At 40.4% G+C, this 15,304-nt stretch overlaps 1 protein-coding gene across 1 annotated transcript; it reads left to right on the top strand.

Moving 5' to 3' along the window:
* col28a2a (collagen, type XXVIII, alpha 2a) lies at positions 1 to 14,471 on the top strand. Its single transcript, XM_070915013.1, has 35 exons — positions 1 to 136; positions 399 to 973; positions 1,608 to 1,628; positions 1,758 to 1,817; positions 2,927 to 2,980; positions 3,717 to 3,761; positions 3,848 to 3,874; positions 3,962 to 4,006; positions 4,112 to 4,156; positions 4,524 to 4,577; positions 5,653 to 5,721; positions 5,832 to 5,900; positions 5,989 to 6,057; positions 7,765 to 7,833; positions 8,281 to 8,349; positions 8,439 to 8,507; positions 9,013 to 9,081; positions 9,203 to 9,274; positions 9,438 to 9,506; positions 9,596 to 9,667; positions 9,900 to 9,968; positions 10,087 to 10,155; positions 10,253 to 10,321; positions 10,419 to 10,487; positions 10,601 to 10,669; positions 10,870 to 10,938; positions 11,180 to 11,248; positions 11,342 to 11,422; positions 11,800 to 11,835; positions 11,935 to 11,971; positions 12,645 to 13,202; positions 13,331 to 13,647; positions 13,743 to 14,004; positions 14,191 to 14,382; positions 14,467 to 14,471. The coding sequence occupies exons 1-35, from the start codon at positions 1 to 3 to the stop codon at positions 14,469 to 14,471; spliced, it is 3,729 nt and encodes a 1,242-aa protein (XP_070771114.1).
* Positions 14,472 to 15,304: the final 833 nt, after the last annotated feature.

Here is a 15,304-nt window from a genome sequence, read left to right as displayed (position 1 = left end):
ATGTTCCCCTCGTTAATGTCGGTGCTGCTGGTCACAGCACTGACCACTGTCTGGGCCCAGGACTTTTATGAAGAGCGGAAAACAAACAAGAAATCCAGGGCCAACCCGCTGGCTGCAAATATTCATGACGGACAAGGTAAGAGAATGAGAAATACAATGAATGAAAATAGTCTGCTAGATGCAGGAAATTCATCATGTTGCTACAGTTTCATATTCAGTGTTTTGTGTGGTGTTTGCTTTCCTTTATTTTGCCTAATCAATCCATTACAGTACCAAAAAATGATAAGCCTGACCTTGTTCATGTCTTACTCTGATTGTACTAATCCACAGTTTTCCTCCTCTGTGTGATGATTTATAGATTTGTTGAGAGTCCTTCATTCTGTTCTGTGTGCACACAGCCATCCTAGATGAGGACTGTAGCTTGGAGCTCTCCTTCCTGTTGGACAGCTCTGAGAGTGCCAAGGACAATCATGAGCAGGAAAAGCAGTTTGCCATGAACGTGGTGGACAGACTGCAAGGGCTTCGGCTGCAGACCGGCCGCACCTTGAGTTTGAGGGTGGCTCTGCTGCAGTACAGCAGTCATGTTATCACAGAGCAAACCTTCAGAGACTGGAGGGGCACAGAGAACTTCAAGACCCGTATAGCTCCCATCATCTACATTGGACACGGCACCTACACCACCTACGCCATCACCAACATGACCAAGATCTACCTGGAGGAATCCAACCATGGCAACATCAAGGTAGCTGTGCTGCTCACAGATGGCATTTCCCACCCGAGGAACCCTGACATTTTCTCTGCTGTTGCTGATGCCAAGAACCAGGGCATCAAATTCTTCACGTTGGGCATCACCCGGGCCGCGAACGAGCCCGCCAATGTAGCCCAACTTCGTCTACTCGCCAGCTCCCCAGCCTCCAGCTTCCTCCACAATTTACAGGACGAAGACATTGTAGGAAAAATCGTCACTGAGATTGTGAGTATAATACCTTGTCTTTCAGCAGACGACATTGAGAAGAAAAGCCATGTGTTTGCTTTGAATAAGCATCTATTCAGGGTTGACACATGGACAGGCTTGTTCAGGTATTCGTATAGAGATGGAATGATGGCAATGCTCTGGAGAAACAAATGAAAGAATGTGTATGACAGCTCTGGATAATAAGGTTTTTACACAGCTTTAGAGAAACACTGCTTGACATCTGCAGGAGCACATCTCCTAGGATCTTCTTTGTCTTGCAAACTCACATTAGGTTCCTTTAAGGAGGTTTTAACAGTGATATTCTGTACAGTAAGACATGATACTTTCACTGAGACATTTATTTATTACACTGTGACTGCTCATAGTCACTGGCTGTAACTCATTGTTCTTAAAGAACTTAAAAAGTTGAAGTAGTCAAGAAGGTTATTTGTCTTTATCAGTTTTTCTTATTTACATTTTAAGTGCCTATACCTTTGGTTTCCCAGAACTACTATTTGTATGAAGTTGTTTTATAGGCATTCATTGTTCTACATGTGAAATGATCATAACAAGGCTTAATAAATCTCATGAGGGACTGCAATAATGCTACAATTCAAATTCTGATATTAATCAACTTTTGTTTTCTTTGCAGACCAGCTTGGCTGATGAAGGAGTAAGTGTTATTACAAATAGACTTATATATGGAAACGTTTGACATTCAATAATGTGCAATTAGGTGAAGGTGCCCACTTTGACTGTATAGAATTTCATTCATGACGCAAACATGTCTCTTTTTTTTAAGTGCCCTCTGGCTCAGAGATGTGCTTGTGAGAAAGGAGAGAGGGGGCCAAGCGGGCCTGCGGTGAGTATTTAGCCTCAAACTTTTCCAAATATCCCTCAACCCAAGCAGTTTCCTTTGAAGTGTCACAAGTCAGTTTGTCAGAAGGAAAGATTCCTGAAATCTTGTGCAGAGAACTCTAACATGATCCTGATATTTTAGGAATGGTAATTGTGCAGTTTTGAACAATCAGGATAATTACTTGCTTTTTTTCCCCTCAGTATAGCTTGCAGGCATTTGCACACTTAGAGTCAGAGGTTTGGTGGTCCTGTCCCACATTCATAAAGCAAATCTACGGCAACAGTAAAAGGAGAAGAGAGACTGTGGTCTGATATTCCCAGGGAAATATATTTGTTGTGACTCTGTGTGCCCAGTCTCAGCAAGTTATTGTGCATTTCTCATGTACCATAAGATGTCCCCCATGGAAACCAGAGGCACCACATTTAGAGCACCACTTCCTATAAAACTGGACCTTTGGCCACCATAAATCTCACATACAACCCCTACCGCCACAGTCAGTTACGCAGGAGATGGAGGGACCGCAGTATGGAGTACCAGATATTACACGTAATGTCTGTGTGATGCTAGATGAAGAAGAAGACTCATGTATTTTCATTCATATGCAAACTGCAAACTGCCTACCAGTCCCCTCCTCAGATAATAGACAGCTCAGGTAAGCTCTGCAGCGAGCTGGCAGACAATCGTGTTGCTGACAGACAGCTGCGTGGTCGTTCCCCAGGTGCTTTCTCCTCAGAGAGATTCTTCAAATTCTTACACTCAGACTGAGAGACTCTCATAATTGCTCTCTTTAGTTTAATGGTCACAAACGAGCGATTCTTGGTGGATAGCAACTGACACTCGCTGTCCAGGTGCAGCCCAAGACAATGACCCCTGGCTCTGTGGACAAGACACCTCATGCCCACCTATTATTTCAGCTGTCATACAGCCCTCACATCCATAAACACACATATAACACACATTCAGATATCAGCCCAGTTACCCCTTTCCTTTTTCTGTCTTTCTCAAACAATGCCTGTCCAGAGGAAGAAAAAGTGATTTTAGTGAACACCAAGAAGAGAGCAAAAGGGAAGAAATGAATCAAATGTTAACCCTGACTTTGTTTCAATCTCCAGGGTAAAAAAGGTCGACCCGGAGATGACGGAGCCCCAGGGCTTAAAGGGCATAAGGTGCGTGCTTTTTGACGGACATATGAACTATGTATTTCTTAGCTGACGGCTCTTTCAGGAGTTACATAATACTTCCTGAGTGCTTAGTTTCAATTTTGGAAAGAGTCGTCGGGCTTCCTGAAAAATTCAACAAATAAACTCAGTTATAAGCTTTCTCTACCTAACTGCTATTTCAAAATTAAAATGATTTATTACATTTAAGGATTGAGACAATGCTTCACATGCTTATACTTCTTTACATCTTGGCTGTAATCCATGGCAGCTTGTATTAGCCTTTCTTCACTGGCTACCAATCAAATACAGAATTCATTTTAATATCTTTACCTCAGCCTTTATGTCTACAAATGTTAATCTGAGTATACAACTTCTTATATTCTGTTAATTTTATTCCTTGTGTTTCTGTGAACTGTGCTCTTGGTTTTTTATATTTTTAGCATTTATTGTTATAAAATATGTCCTATATTTAAATGATATTAATTAGTCATGAAATACTAATTTGTTACAAATGATTAGGATATGACTGATAAATTCTGAATAATCATAAACAGCTAATTTATTCAACATCAATTCCTTGTTTATCTCACTTTTTTTTTTAGGCTTATAGGGCTTATTTATTTTAAGTTATTAGTCCATTAATGTTGTTGTTGCCTGTATATGCCTGCAATTTAAGACAGTTTATTCAGTGATAACTCTTATTCATTGATATAATGAGTCAGTGTGCTTTCTGTCATATCAGGGTGAAGCAGGACTAAGCGGTCTTCCCGGGCGAGAGGGTGCTGAGGTAAATGTCACTATTCATTACCAAAAATATTCATTATTGTCTCTGTAGTTTGTTCACACATAACATCTCATTCATTTTATTTGCAGGGAAAACCAGGTTACAAAGGAGAGAAGGTAGGTGATTTAGATGAATGATAATGATAACATTTTACTTTGTTGGAAACAATTCCAGCCTGTGTAATACTTGTCATTTCTACACAGGGTGAGAGGGGTGAGTGTGGCACTCCAGGAATCAAAGGAGACAGGGTACGACAGCACTGTCGACGCTACACTTACTGAATATTATGTTTTCAGTTGGATAATTCCTACTTGATCTTATTGTCCTTCTCTTCCCTTTGTGATGTGCTTCAGGGTCCTGAGGGTTCAGTCGGAACAAGAGGACTTAGAGGTCTGCAGGTCAGTAATATTTTAGTAGTTAAATATGCAATTCATATGTTTTTAGAGCTTATCTTTGACAGGTAACAAGCAGACAAAAGAGGGAGATGTTTTTAACTCAAACGATAGGGCCACTCAGGTATACTTTTAACTTGTATGCTAGTACGACATTGTAGATTTGCATAGCTGTGTATTATTAGAAATACTGATTGGACTGCTGTATGTGTTAGGAATAATGTGTGTGAACTAGAGGAAATCATCTTTACACAACTGAAAATAGCTGCATAAATGAACACATCAGGTCAAACATTTACTCCTGTCCATACAGATTGACACTTGTGATACATTGATATTTCTTTAATAATGGCTGTATGTGGTTTCTGCCCAGGGTTTACCAGGACCACATGGAGACATTGGACCAGAGGGCCCTCAGGGAAAGCAGGTCAGCCCCTTTTGAACAACTTTTACTTTACCTCATCGTGCACATCTGCTGTGACCTTTACATTTCCTTTTATGACTCGTTTAAACAAGAGGTTGGAGCTTTACCACCCCGGTCTTTACCATGTAGCATAGAGGCCTGTTTGTCTGGTAATAGACCCCTGTGTGAACAGTTGGCAACGAGCCAAAGTCTTCCCCATCATTACTGTTATTCACTAGAGTAGGGATGAACCATCAGCAAAAAATCTCACTACAGATTCTCCTGATGGCTTGTATCCTGTTTCTAAATACAGACCACGTAGGAAGTGCCTACAGCATTGTCAGCTTCTCCAACAAGTCCTGCAGCTAAAAACATACATGGAAAGTCAGTGTATGCTCAGTGTCTCGCCATGTGAGGACATGTAGGAAGCATTTGCAAAGATTAACAGGACTCTTGGTGGTCCTTATAAAGACTCCTGTAAGACAAGCCTTTTCACACATTCATTTTATTCATATATATTTCTTGAAAAAATACACATTTAAATGTTAAATGTGTTAATCATTCAGGTTAAATTCATGTGAAATGCCGTAAAATGGCACATAGAAACTATTATACTCTGTTAAAATAAGCTAAATGATTACATGGCAAAAAGCCAAGCAAAGATTGTAATGAACCCACACTTTGATGTAGTAAAGAGCTTCCAACCATTCTTTATTATTTTGAGACACCTTTGTTTGGGGTTTCTTGAAATTTGAGTCATTACTGGAGCTCAAGAAGATCTTATATGTCCTAACCTGCAGGAAGAGATCAAATATCTGGCCCACTACCCCATTTACACAACAGCTAAGGGGTTTACAGCACTGTCTTTAGCTTCAAAGGAGTGTGTGTGTGTGTGTGTGTGTGTGTGTGTGTGTGTGTGTGTGTGTGTGTGTGTGTGTGTGTGTGCAGTCAAATTTAGTTTTTTTTTACTTTTCAGTGGTGCAACATATACAAAGACACTTAATTAATGGTTCAGACCACATGTCCTTCTGCTATATTGATACATGATTTAAGCTCCAATGTAAACTGGTGTTAAGTGTTGTTATGTTTGTGATCACAGGGTGAACGTGGCCCAGGTGGTCCTCCAGGGATTCAGGGGGAAACTGGTATTGGACTTCCTGGACCAAAAGTAAATAATGTTATCAATTATCCTATAAATGTTTTCTTGTACTTTTGATTGTTTATTTGTTAGTTCTTTGGGGTTCTCTTGTTAAATGAAGTTACTATGTAAATCTGCAGGGTGACATGGGATTCCAGGGCCGACCAGGTCCTCCTGGTCATATCGGAGTGGGTGAACCCGGCCTTACTGTAAGTGAGGAAGAATAGCAGATCAGTTTACCTGTAGGACCTAAGTGCAGTTTGGGTGACATATTGGACACTCTGGCTTTGATTACAGGGACCTCAAGGACCACAAGGTGTTCAAGGGGAAAAAGGACCCCAAGGCGAGGGATTTCCCGGACCAAAGGTATTATTTTGAGTCTACCATCAGACAACTCATCAAAACAATAGTAACATTGTCAAGGTCAAAACTAGAACATACCACAACTCTTTGCTAACCTTCTCTATAGGGTAAATTAAAGTCTGAACACCTTAATAACATTAAAGATGAATTAGATAACAGTGAGTCATTTGTTGAACATCAAATAATGCCTTAATGTTTCAAAAATATTGATAAATGTTGCAGAGAACTGTCTTGCTTTACTCTGTTAGTGATTTGTTTGTACAAGGTTTTGCAGCCTGAAGTCTACATGGTTCAATATGTGTGAACACACATACATTTGAAGAGAGCAGGTCAACAGTGTTCTCCATGGACACTAGCCAGTTCAATCAAATAGAGGAGACAGATATCCATTAAAATATAGAATAGAAAAATTGAGGTGCATCGATTACTCTGTCAAGGTGCTCTTCAGCAAAAGCACTTAACCCCCAGTGAAGGTGCTCAGGATATGTGGAACTGCATAAATGTCAAGCACAATGCTGCTGGAAAAGCAATTCAAGCCTAACTTAAGCGGACAATTAAATTAGTCTGTAAATATATGAAGAACCAGAATTAGCCATTACCAGTAAGTAACTACTTTAATTTTAAGTTCAAAACCTACTTGCATGAATCAGTTGTTAGATCCTCAGAGTACAGCATAAGGTACCGTTAAATAATGTGTGTGGCTGGGATTACTAATATATTGAACTCTCAGACCCCAAAAATACACTAACAAAAAGCACATTGGATATCTGGGCCATTCTGCAGTTCATGGCCTGCATCTGTCAAAACCAGATCTCACTCTGTTCCAATTCACTGACTCACAACTTAGGTGTTCACTCTAGCGTTACTACTCACTCTGTTGATGTGTTACGCCTGTAAAAACAGTATTTTTTCCCCTCATGCTGCAACATGCAACTATGGGAGATGTTGTATGTTTTACAATACACCCGTCCAAAAGAAGATAACTTCAAACAAGGGTTTGACAAGATATGCAAGACTGCAATCTTATATGGTTTACAGTATGAAATATGCATGGAGATTATTATTAACAATGGCAATAGAAGTGAGATTACGAAAGTAAGAGTAAAAATAATTGCATCAATACCCTCTCACAAGACAGTACTTGTGGGTAAATTGACAGTGGGAGGAGCATATTTATGTGGTTGTACATTTTTATTTGTTAAGAAAAGCTCTTGGAAATGGAAATGTCCTCAAGCAACTACACATCTGTTTGACATGTGCCAGACTTCCTAGCTGTTTAGATTTTACTCCTCTGCTGACTTCTACCTCATGTAAAAAGGGATCAGAGTGCTTCTGTCAGAGGTGATCAAACCCTCTCTTCTCCACACACACACACACACACACACACACACACATATAAAGTTAGTATGATCAGTTCTGCATGTCTGTGTTTCATTACACTTGGATGTTGCTCCAGCTGCTCCCACCAGCAACCTTCTCACTTCATAATTCACTGGTACTGGTTAAAAAAATCATGTAGTCTAGAAATGTTATGAAGACACCATTCCTTGTGCGTAGGATCATTTTTTTAAATCAATCATAAGAGGGTAACAGGAGCCAACATGCTCTCTTTCCATACCCTCTTCACTGGGAACAAAGCAGACTTAGCTGTGACCCAATGGCAAGAGTCTGTGATGTAACTGACACAAATGACCTGTTTTTGTTCCACAGGGGGATCGGGGGCTCATTGGATCGAGGGGGCCAAGGGGACAGCAGGGTGCAGGAATCAAAGGAGAAAAGGTGGGTTACAAATTTATCATCAAAGAATCCATAAAGGGGCGCAAATGTCCTCTAGGCTTGACGATGGCTTCTTGGAACACTAGACTGAGTAAAGTGAAAAGTCTTAAAGTCTGGTTATTGAAGTCATCCATGTCATTGATGCAGTTATTTTAAATAAAGGTTCCCTGTGGAGTTTTATTCTAAACAAACAAAAGTTATGTTTACATTCAGTATTACTCACCAAAACACATTGTGTGTATCACTGAGGTCTAACAAACTTGTTGAGAGCATTTCCTTCCTCATAAAACATTTGCAAAGTAGATTTTGAAACCTGCATTGTCTAAATCTTCACTGCCTTTGCTGGTAGATTCCTGTGTATCTTGGCTTGTTACCGCTACCTGTTGATCAGTGGAATATGCATGAAATGTGAACTGATACTTGGGTATTAAACTGGTATTTTACTTCCAGGGTGAATTGGGGCCTCTAGGTCTTCCAGGGCCAACAGGACCGACAGGAGTGGGCTTACAGGGAGAGAAGGTTGGCAAAATGCCGTTATCTATATTTTCACAATGTCACATACATAGAGAAGTAGGACATTAGAGACTGAAAGCCTTCTAATTTCTCAGGGAATCGAGGGTCCAAGAGGTCCACCAGGAGTCAGAGGACTTTCAGGAGAGGGTTTACCTGGATCTAAGGTTTGTACTGTATGAAATGCAAGATTGCAAATGCTTGTTTGGTCAGAGAGAGCTGGCACAATGGTTAACATTGCCACCTCACACAGACAAGATTCTGCATTTGATTCCAGGTCAATCTAGCTTTACAATTCAATACTGTCCTGTCACTTCATTGTGAAGCAGGGCGAGTCAAAAGAGAATTTCATCATTCAATCAAGTTTCCTGTTGTGTGTTATAAGTATGAAAGAGAAAAGACATACCTAAAATTACCCAGCTACTGCAAATCAACTGTATATAGGGTAAGTAAGTAGGTGGTTTTTAAAGTTGTAATATAGCTGATTTCATTTTCAGATTTAAGGATATAACATCACATTTGTCATTGTAAACAGGATACAATGTTAATATCAAAATTCAAATGTGCCGCCAAACAATAAACTAGACAAACAACATGTCAAAGTCGAGAACTCGCAGGTTTGTTAATTTGTTTTAATAATTACCTATCTCATCATGCTATTTCTATTTCTAGGGAGAACAAGGTTTACCAGGAGAGCAGGGAGCTCCAGGAGAGAGAGGCATTGGTGAGCCTGGACCAAAGGTAAAACAACGCATGTCCTGAACCAAACAAGTCAATTTAGTCATGGTCTTTATTAGCATATGGGGAGTGCCAATGTACTGAATCCATCAAAATCCATCATAATACTATTCTGCTGTTACAGGGAGAGCCTGGATCAACTGGTTTGAGTGGCCTGCATGGTCTTCCAGGAGAGGATGGAGCTCCAGGGCAGAAGGTAAACACACATTATGGCAAATCTGTGGAAAACTTCCACTTTGTATCCCAATTTCCTAGTATCTGAACTCTAACGTCCTTTACTTTGTCTCCAGAATTATTTGTCCCAGCTGAGGGTTTAAAAAAGGATTGTTTGTATGTCTCATCTACCTTTCCTCTCTTAGGGGGAGGCTGGTTTACCTGGTTTAAGAGGCCCTGATGGAGCACAAGGAATTGGTGTTCAAGGGGAGAAGGTATGCTTTAGATACTGAATCCTTGTGTTGATCAAAATGTATAAGACAACAAATGTTAATAAGATGATGTGTGCCGTAATCCCTGGCAGGGTGACCAGGGTCTAAGAGGCATCCGTGGATTACATGGGCCTCCTGGGATCACTGGACCCTCTGGGCCAAAGGTAAGAATCAACAGAACGAGTATTTTATTGTGGTGTGATAGCTTCTGTGATGAAGTAGTATACACAGCCTCTTTCAATTTATTCTATGATGAATATCTTGCTGTTGAAGAACCTTTGAAGACAGCCAAAAAAGCCAATAAGTCCTCTGCAGGTTGTTGGCAGCACAAGTATTGTTAAAATAAAGATGAGCATAAATTGGATCTTAAGTCTCTTGCCAACTCTCACCTTTCAGGGTGAACGCGGGATACCAGGCCAGCAGGGCATGCCAGGGCTGCCGGGACGGTCTGTGTCAGGTCCAAAGGTAAACAAATAAAAACTCATCGCAGATCTTGGCACAGAGGTAGACAAGTAGCAGAAGAGCTGCCAGATAGAGTCTGATGTGATGCAATGCTTCAACACTGTGACTTTATTGTCTCCAGGGTGATGTAGGCCCTGCTGGTCCCTCCGGTCCTGTTGGGGAAACAGGCCTTGGATTACCTGGTCCAAAGGTAAACACTGTATTTTATTTTCTACATCATTTATTAACCATATTGTTCCAAACAGCATAATGATGTTGGTCTTCATCACAACATTTTGTTTAACCAGGGTGATCGTGGTCATCCAGGTTCATCAGGTCCAGTTGGTCCAAAAGGCGAAGGCATCCGCGGCCCTGTGGTTTGTATTATCAACATTTTGCACATATTAATATTCTGTAACCAGTAAATCCTGTGCAAGTTGGCATGGTCTAAACTAATTTATGTGCTTATTTTAGGGTCCTCCAGGCATGCCAGGCTTACCGGGCGAGCCGGGCCTAGAAGGAATAGGAATTCCTGGTCCCAAGGTTTGTGTCTACATGTTTTTTGTTTTTTTTGTTTGTCTGCTGTTTTGCATGTGTGTGTGTGTGTGTGTACGGGGATGCTCACAGTGCATTTGATAATTTCACGTCTGTTTCAGGGTGACATTGGCTTTAGAGGATTGCCAGGTTTGCCCGGCCCAGCTGGAGAGGGCTTACAAGGACCACCCGTAAGAAAGATTATCTAACAAACAGCTTGATCTAATCATAATTAATATTCAAATCTGAATCATAGCTAATAACTACACAAATGAAACCTCTGACAATATATGACGTTAGACGTTGTACTTTCATTGTTTACTATATGCAAGTTTGCAGGTTGTTTTATCATAAACCAGTCTTCTGATTACTGTTAAACATTTGTTTTAAGGGTAATGTTGGGAGGTCAGGATCTCCTGGTCAAGCTGGACCTCCGGGAGAGGGTATTCAAGGCCCAAAGGTAAATGTTACCCCTGTTTTACACAAGTGTTGTCTTTCAAGCACTTACCAATCGCTTCAGAAGCAGGATTTGTTCATAGCAAGTAAGAGTGAAGCAATACGATGTACTTAAATGGTGCTGACATGTTACTCAATAGAACTGCCTGAGAAACTAGCTGCAGGACAAAAAATATACTTAACAATAATCTATGATCTACTGAGAGTGTCCTGTGTGATTCAGTAAAACTAGAATCTGATTTCAGGGTGAGCCAGGATCTCAAGGTATGACTGGGCCTAGAGGGCCTCAAGGAGATGGATTTCCTGGAGCTAAGGTGATGGATTTACACGTATCTTTTAAACATTTTATTGATACCTGATGAACGGGTCTCTGACTGATGAATTACTCTTCTCTCTTTTGATCACAGGGTGATCGTGGATTACAAGGTGAGAGGGGAATGAAAGGTATAAAAGGAGACTTGGGAGATCCTGGAGTCCCTGGTGAAGGGGTAAGCAAAACAGATCTTATTCTCCACTTCCTCAAATAAATGGATGGGATGGCTTTCTAATTCAAGTTCCTTGTACAATGTACAGAGAGGCTGTTTCACAAATTGGCTATCTAAACTGAGAAATAAGTGTTACAAAGTCTCTGCTGGGCTAGATACTGTACCTAATAATAGTTTAGTTTAAAGACGTGTATGTGCACTATATGAGAACAAGTATACTGTCAAACATATTAGTTGTTTGATAGTAATAAAATATTGCATAATAATAATGATTATCATCGCATCCATTACTTTGATATACATCCACAATCCTATTAGAAAGAGATGGAACTATTTTCAATAACATGCTACGTTTGTTTTGAACTTTTCTCGTATCCCAGGGGAGGCCAGGAACAAAGGGAGAACCAGGCCTCACAGTAAGTTCATCAGTTCAACTGATGTTTGAATATTCAATACATTATAGTGATTTTGTACTACTGTACATTTTCTCATACATTTTTTTTATACATTTTCAGAGAGAAGACATTATTAAGCTGATCAAAGAAATCTGTGGTATGTGGCAATGTGTAATGTGCAAGGAGGTCTGATATATCTTTGAAATGACAAAAGTCTGAAAGGTGTTTTATTGTCAAATGTTATTGGTTTGGTTCAGATTCTGACAGCACCAATTTTATAGCAGAGATAAGCGATTCAATTTGGCCACTTGGGGGCAGTGGTAAAAACTGTTGAGACATACTATCACCTTATAAAATAGATATTGCGAACATGTCAGCAAATAGTTGCCCATTGGCACATCAAGCCGACACGGAGCAACATAAGCATTCATTTAGATTCATGTTTTTGCCACCTGACAAATGTTGGTCCAATATTCACTCTCCTTTTAGCTCGGTTTTCACTGTTTTAGCCGCTAACTTTGTCCGTTTTTAGAGCTTTTTCACTGAAAACACTGCCTGCTGTGTCTGGAAACAAGGCTTTGAGTACGGTGAGAGTGAACCAAAACATTAAAGTTGGGAGCTATGATATAAAAACAATGAGCTGAAAGACACTAAAAGACACTATAGAGCTGATGGGAGCTGCAGAGTCGGACGATAACACGTTTCACATTACACATAGTTATTTGATCCATTGTTACAATAAGAATATTGATTGGTGCAGCTTTAAAGCTATCATTAGGTAAACCAGAGTAGGACAGTAATCAAGTACTGACAGTATATCCTTTTTTCAGGATGTGGCATCAAGTGCAAGGAAAGGCCGATGGAACTTGTGTTCGTCATCGACAGCTCAGAGAGCGTCGGCCCTGAGAACTTTGAAATCATCAAGGACTTTGTCACCAGGTTGGTGGACCGTACCACAGTTGGACGCAACGCCACCAGAATCGGACTGGTCCTCTACAGTCTGGATGTCCATTTGGAGTTCAACTTGGCTCGCTACATGAGCAAACAGGATGTTAAGCAGGCAATCAGAAAAATGCCATATATGGGTGAGGGCACCTACACTGGCACCGCCATCAGAAAGGCGACTCAGGAGGCTTTCTTCAGCACTCGGCCTGGAGTCAGAAAAGTAGCCATCGTCATCACTGATGGTCAAACTGACAAACGGGAGCCTGTCAAACTTGACATAGCTGTGAGGGAAGCTCATGCTGCAAACATCGAGATGTACGCCCTGGGGATTGTCAATTCTTCGGACCCTACACAGACGGAGTTCCTGCGAGAGCTCAATCTCATTGCCTCTGACCCGGACAGTGAACACATGTACCTTATTGATGACTTCAATACTCTACCAGGTGATAATCACAGTCAGACGTTGTAAATATAATGCAGTGTGTTCATTAAAATATATAGCTATAATTGCTTTCGGCTGGGAGATTGTAAAGTGCCTAAAGTCAACTGATTTCTTAATTTCTCTTTTCAGCACTGGAGTCAAAACTCGTCAGCCAGTTCTGTGAAGATGAGAATGGCGCCCTTATTTACAATCACATTACAAATGGACACTGGAACGGCAACAATGGGCATGGGCATGGGGTTAATGGAAACAATGGACATGGAGAGAATACCAATGGAAAAAATGGCTATGGCAATAATGGTTATGCTTTGGGAAACAATGGATATGGGAACAATGGGAATGGTTACAATAACCAGGAGGAGATCCATAATCAGAGACGCACCAACAGCCGAGGCCGTGGAGACACTTTCACGCTGCCCATCAGTGCTGATCCTCTCCCTATTCAGGTCTTTGCTGAAATCACATTCTGTATTGTTTTAATCATCAAATCATCAAAATTCATCACAATACTGACACATTTTATGTTGTCGTCTTCCTCTAGGTGTTGGAAGATGATGATGGTGAGGATTTAGACTTGAGAGCCCATGCGCGGGGCGGTAATACTGTAGCTGTGGTTAACAAAACAACATCTTTATCGCCTGTGAGAGAGAGCTCCGTCTCCAGTGAGGCGGCCTTGTCATCTTCATCATCATCTACCTCTTCATCCTCATCCTCAGCTGCAACATCTTTGTCAACACTGAGCTCAGTTTCATCTTTAAACTCTATTCAGTTGCAGCCCGTGGTGAGGCCAGTCCTGCCTGAAGGTGAGTACTGCACTCCTGCTCAACAGGCCTTTTTCATAGAGGACATTTTGATTGTGCATGCTGGCTTTCTTGAACAGAGCCATCGTTAATGTTATTAGTAGTATCTGATGTGAAAAAGGCCTATTCTCGTTGAGTACATTAATATTCTTTGGAAAATGTGCATCTCACACACCATTTCTTCTTCAGAGGCCCCTGTTCTTGATGCCCGCTGTTACCTCAACTTGGATCAAGGTGCCTGCCGAAACTATAGCATCCGCTGGTACTACGACAAGCAGGCCAATGCCTGTGCACAGTTTTGGTATGGAGGCTGTGGTGGAAATAACAACCGTTTCGAAACAGAAGATGAATGCAAGAAGACTTGTGTTCTATTCAGAACAGGTAACTTTTGCAGATTTTTAATGGCAAATGTGTACATTCTCTTATTATTTTTACTAACAGAATATGATTCTTGTCCCCCAGCAGGATAAAAGGAGAAGAAGCCATCAGAGAGTGGACTTTACTACTCTACACTCTGGTGATTTGTTATTTTTATGTGATGCATTCGGTCAAAAAATGTAATGCACTGTTCTAACACTTTTGTCCTCACACACAAATGCATTTTTTGATAAAATAGTAAAACAGTGCTAAAAAGTGACCATCTGAATCCAAAACCTGAAAAACTGCATGTTGTTGATTCAACCCAATGAATGAATTAAGATTAACTTCTGCAAAAAAATACTTTATTACCTCAAAGAAATTTTATTGTGCTTGATACACCAGAAGAAATCTTTTATTACAGGTTTGCCTGTCCTGGGTTTAAAATAACAACCACAGAAATGTTATTACAATTTAAAATGAGCCTGTAGATTATTCTTACACCTCCATGAGCCGTGTGCTTTACATATACTGAATATATTTCTACAAAGTGTCCATTCGAGTTATAACTGGCAGCTGTAATAGAGGGCCATTTCTGGATCTGGGTACTGCTTTCAGAAATCTGCTGCTATCATCTTGTGATAAAGACTGAGGATTTCTGCAATCCATCCATTAAAGGCCTTTCTATTTGGGCAGTGTGTGTGTATATCTGAATAAATGATTTGTATGTTTTTTAATAATAAAATATAAAATAATGGTGGTTGCCTTTTTTGTGTGTTTATTACGCAAAATGACCAGAATCACTATTACCATTATAACCATCATCATCTGTGTCCAGCCTCCTTTATGTTCGGTTAGTAGCCTTAACATCTTTCTTTTAGTAATTGATGTTAAATATTGATAGCTTTTCAATACCATCAAAAGTTTCTCTACGCTATTTTAGCTG

The sequence above is a fragment of the Enoplosus armatus genome, chromosome 11, assembly GCF_043641665.1.
Source record: "Enoplosus armatus isolate fEnoArm2 chromosome 11, fEnoArm2.hap1, whole genome shotgun sequence".
Taxonomy (NCBI): Eukaryota; Metazoa; Chordata; class Actinopteri; order Centrarchiformes; family Enoplosidae; genus Enoplosus; species Enoplosus armatus.
The sequence above is the reverse complement of the archived record's forward strand: the minus strand, read 5'-3'. Positions and strand labels throughout refer to the sequence as shown.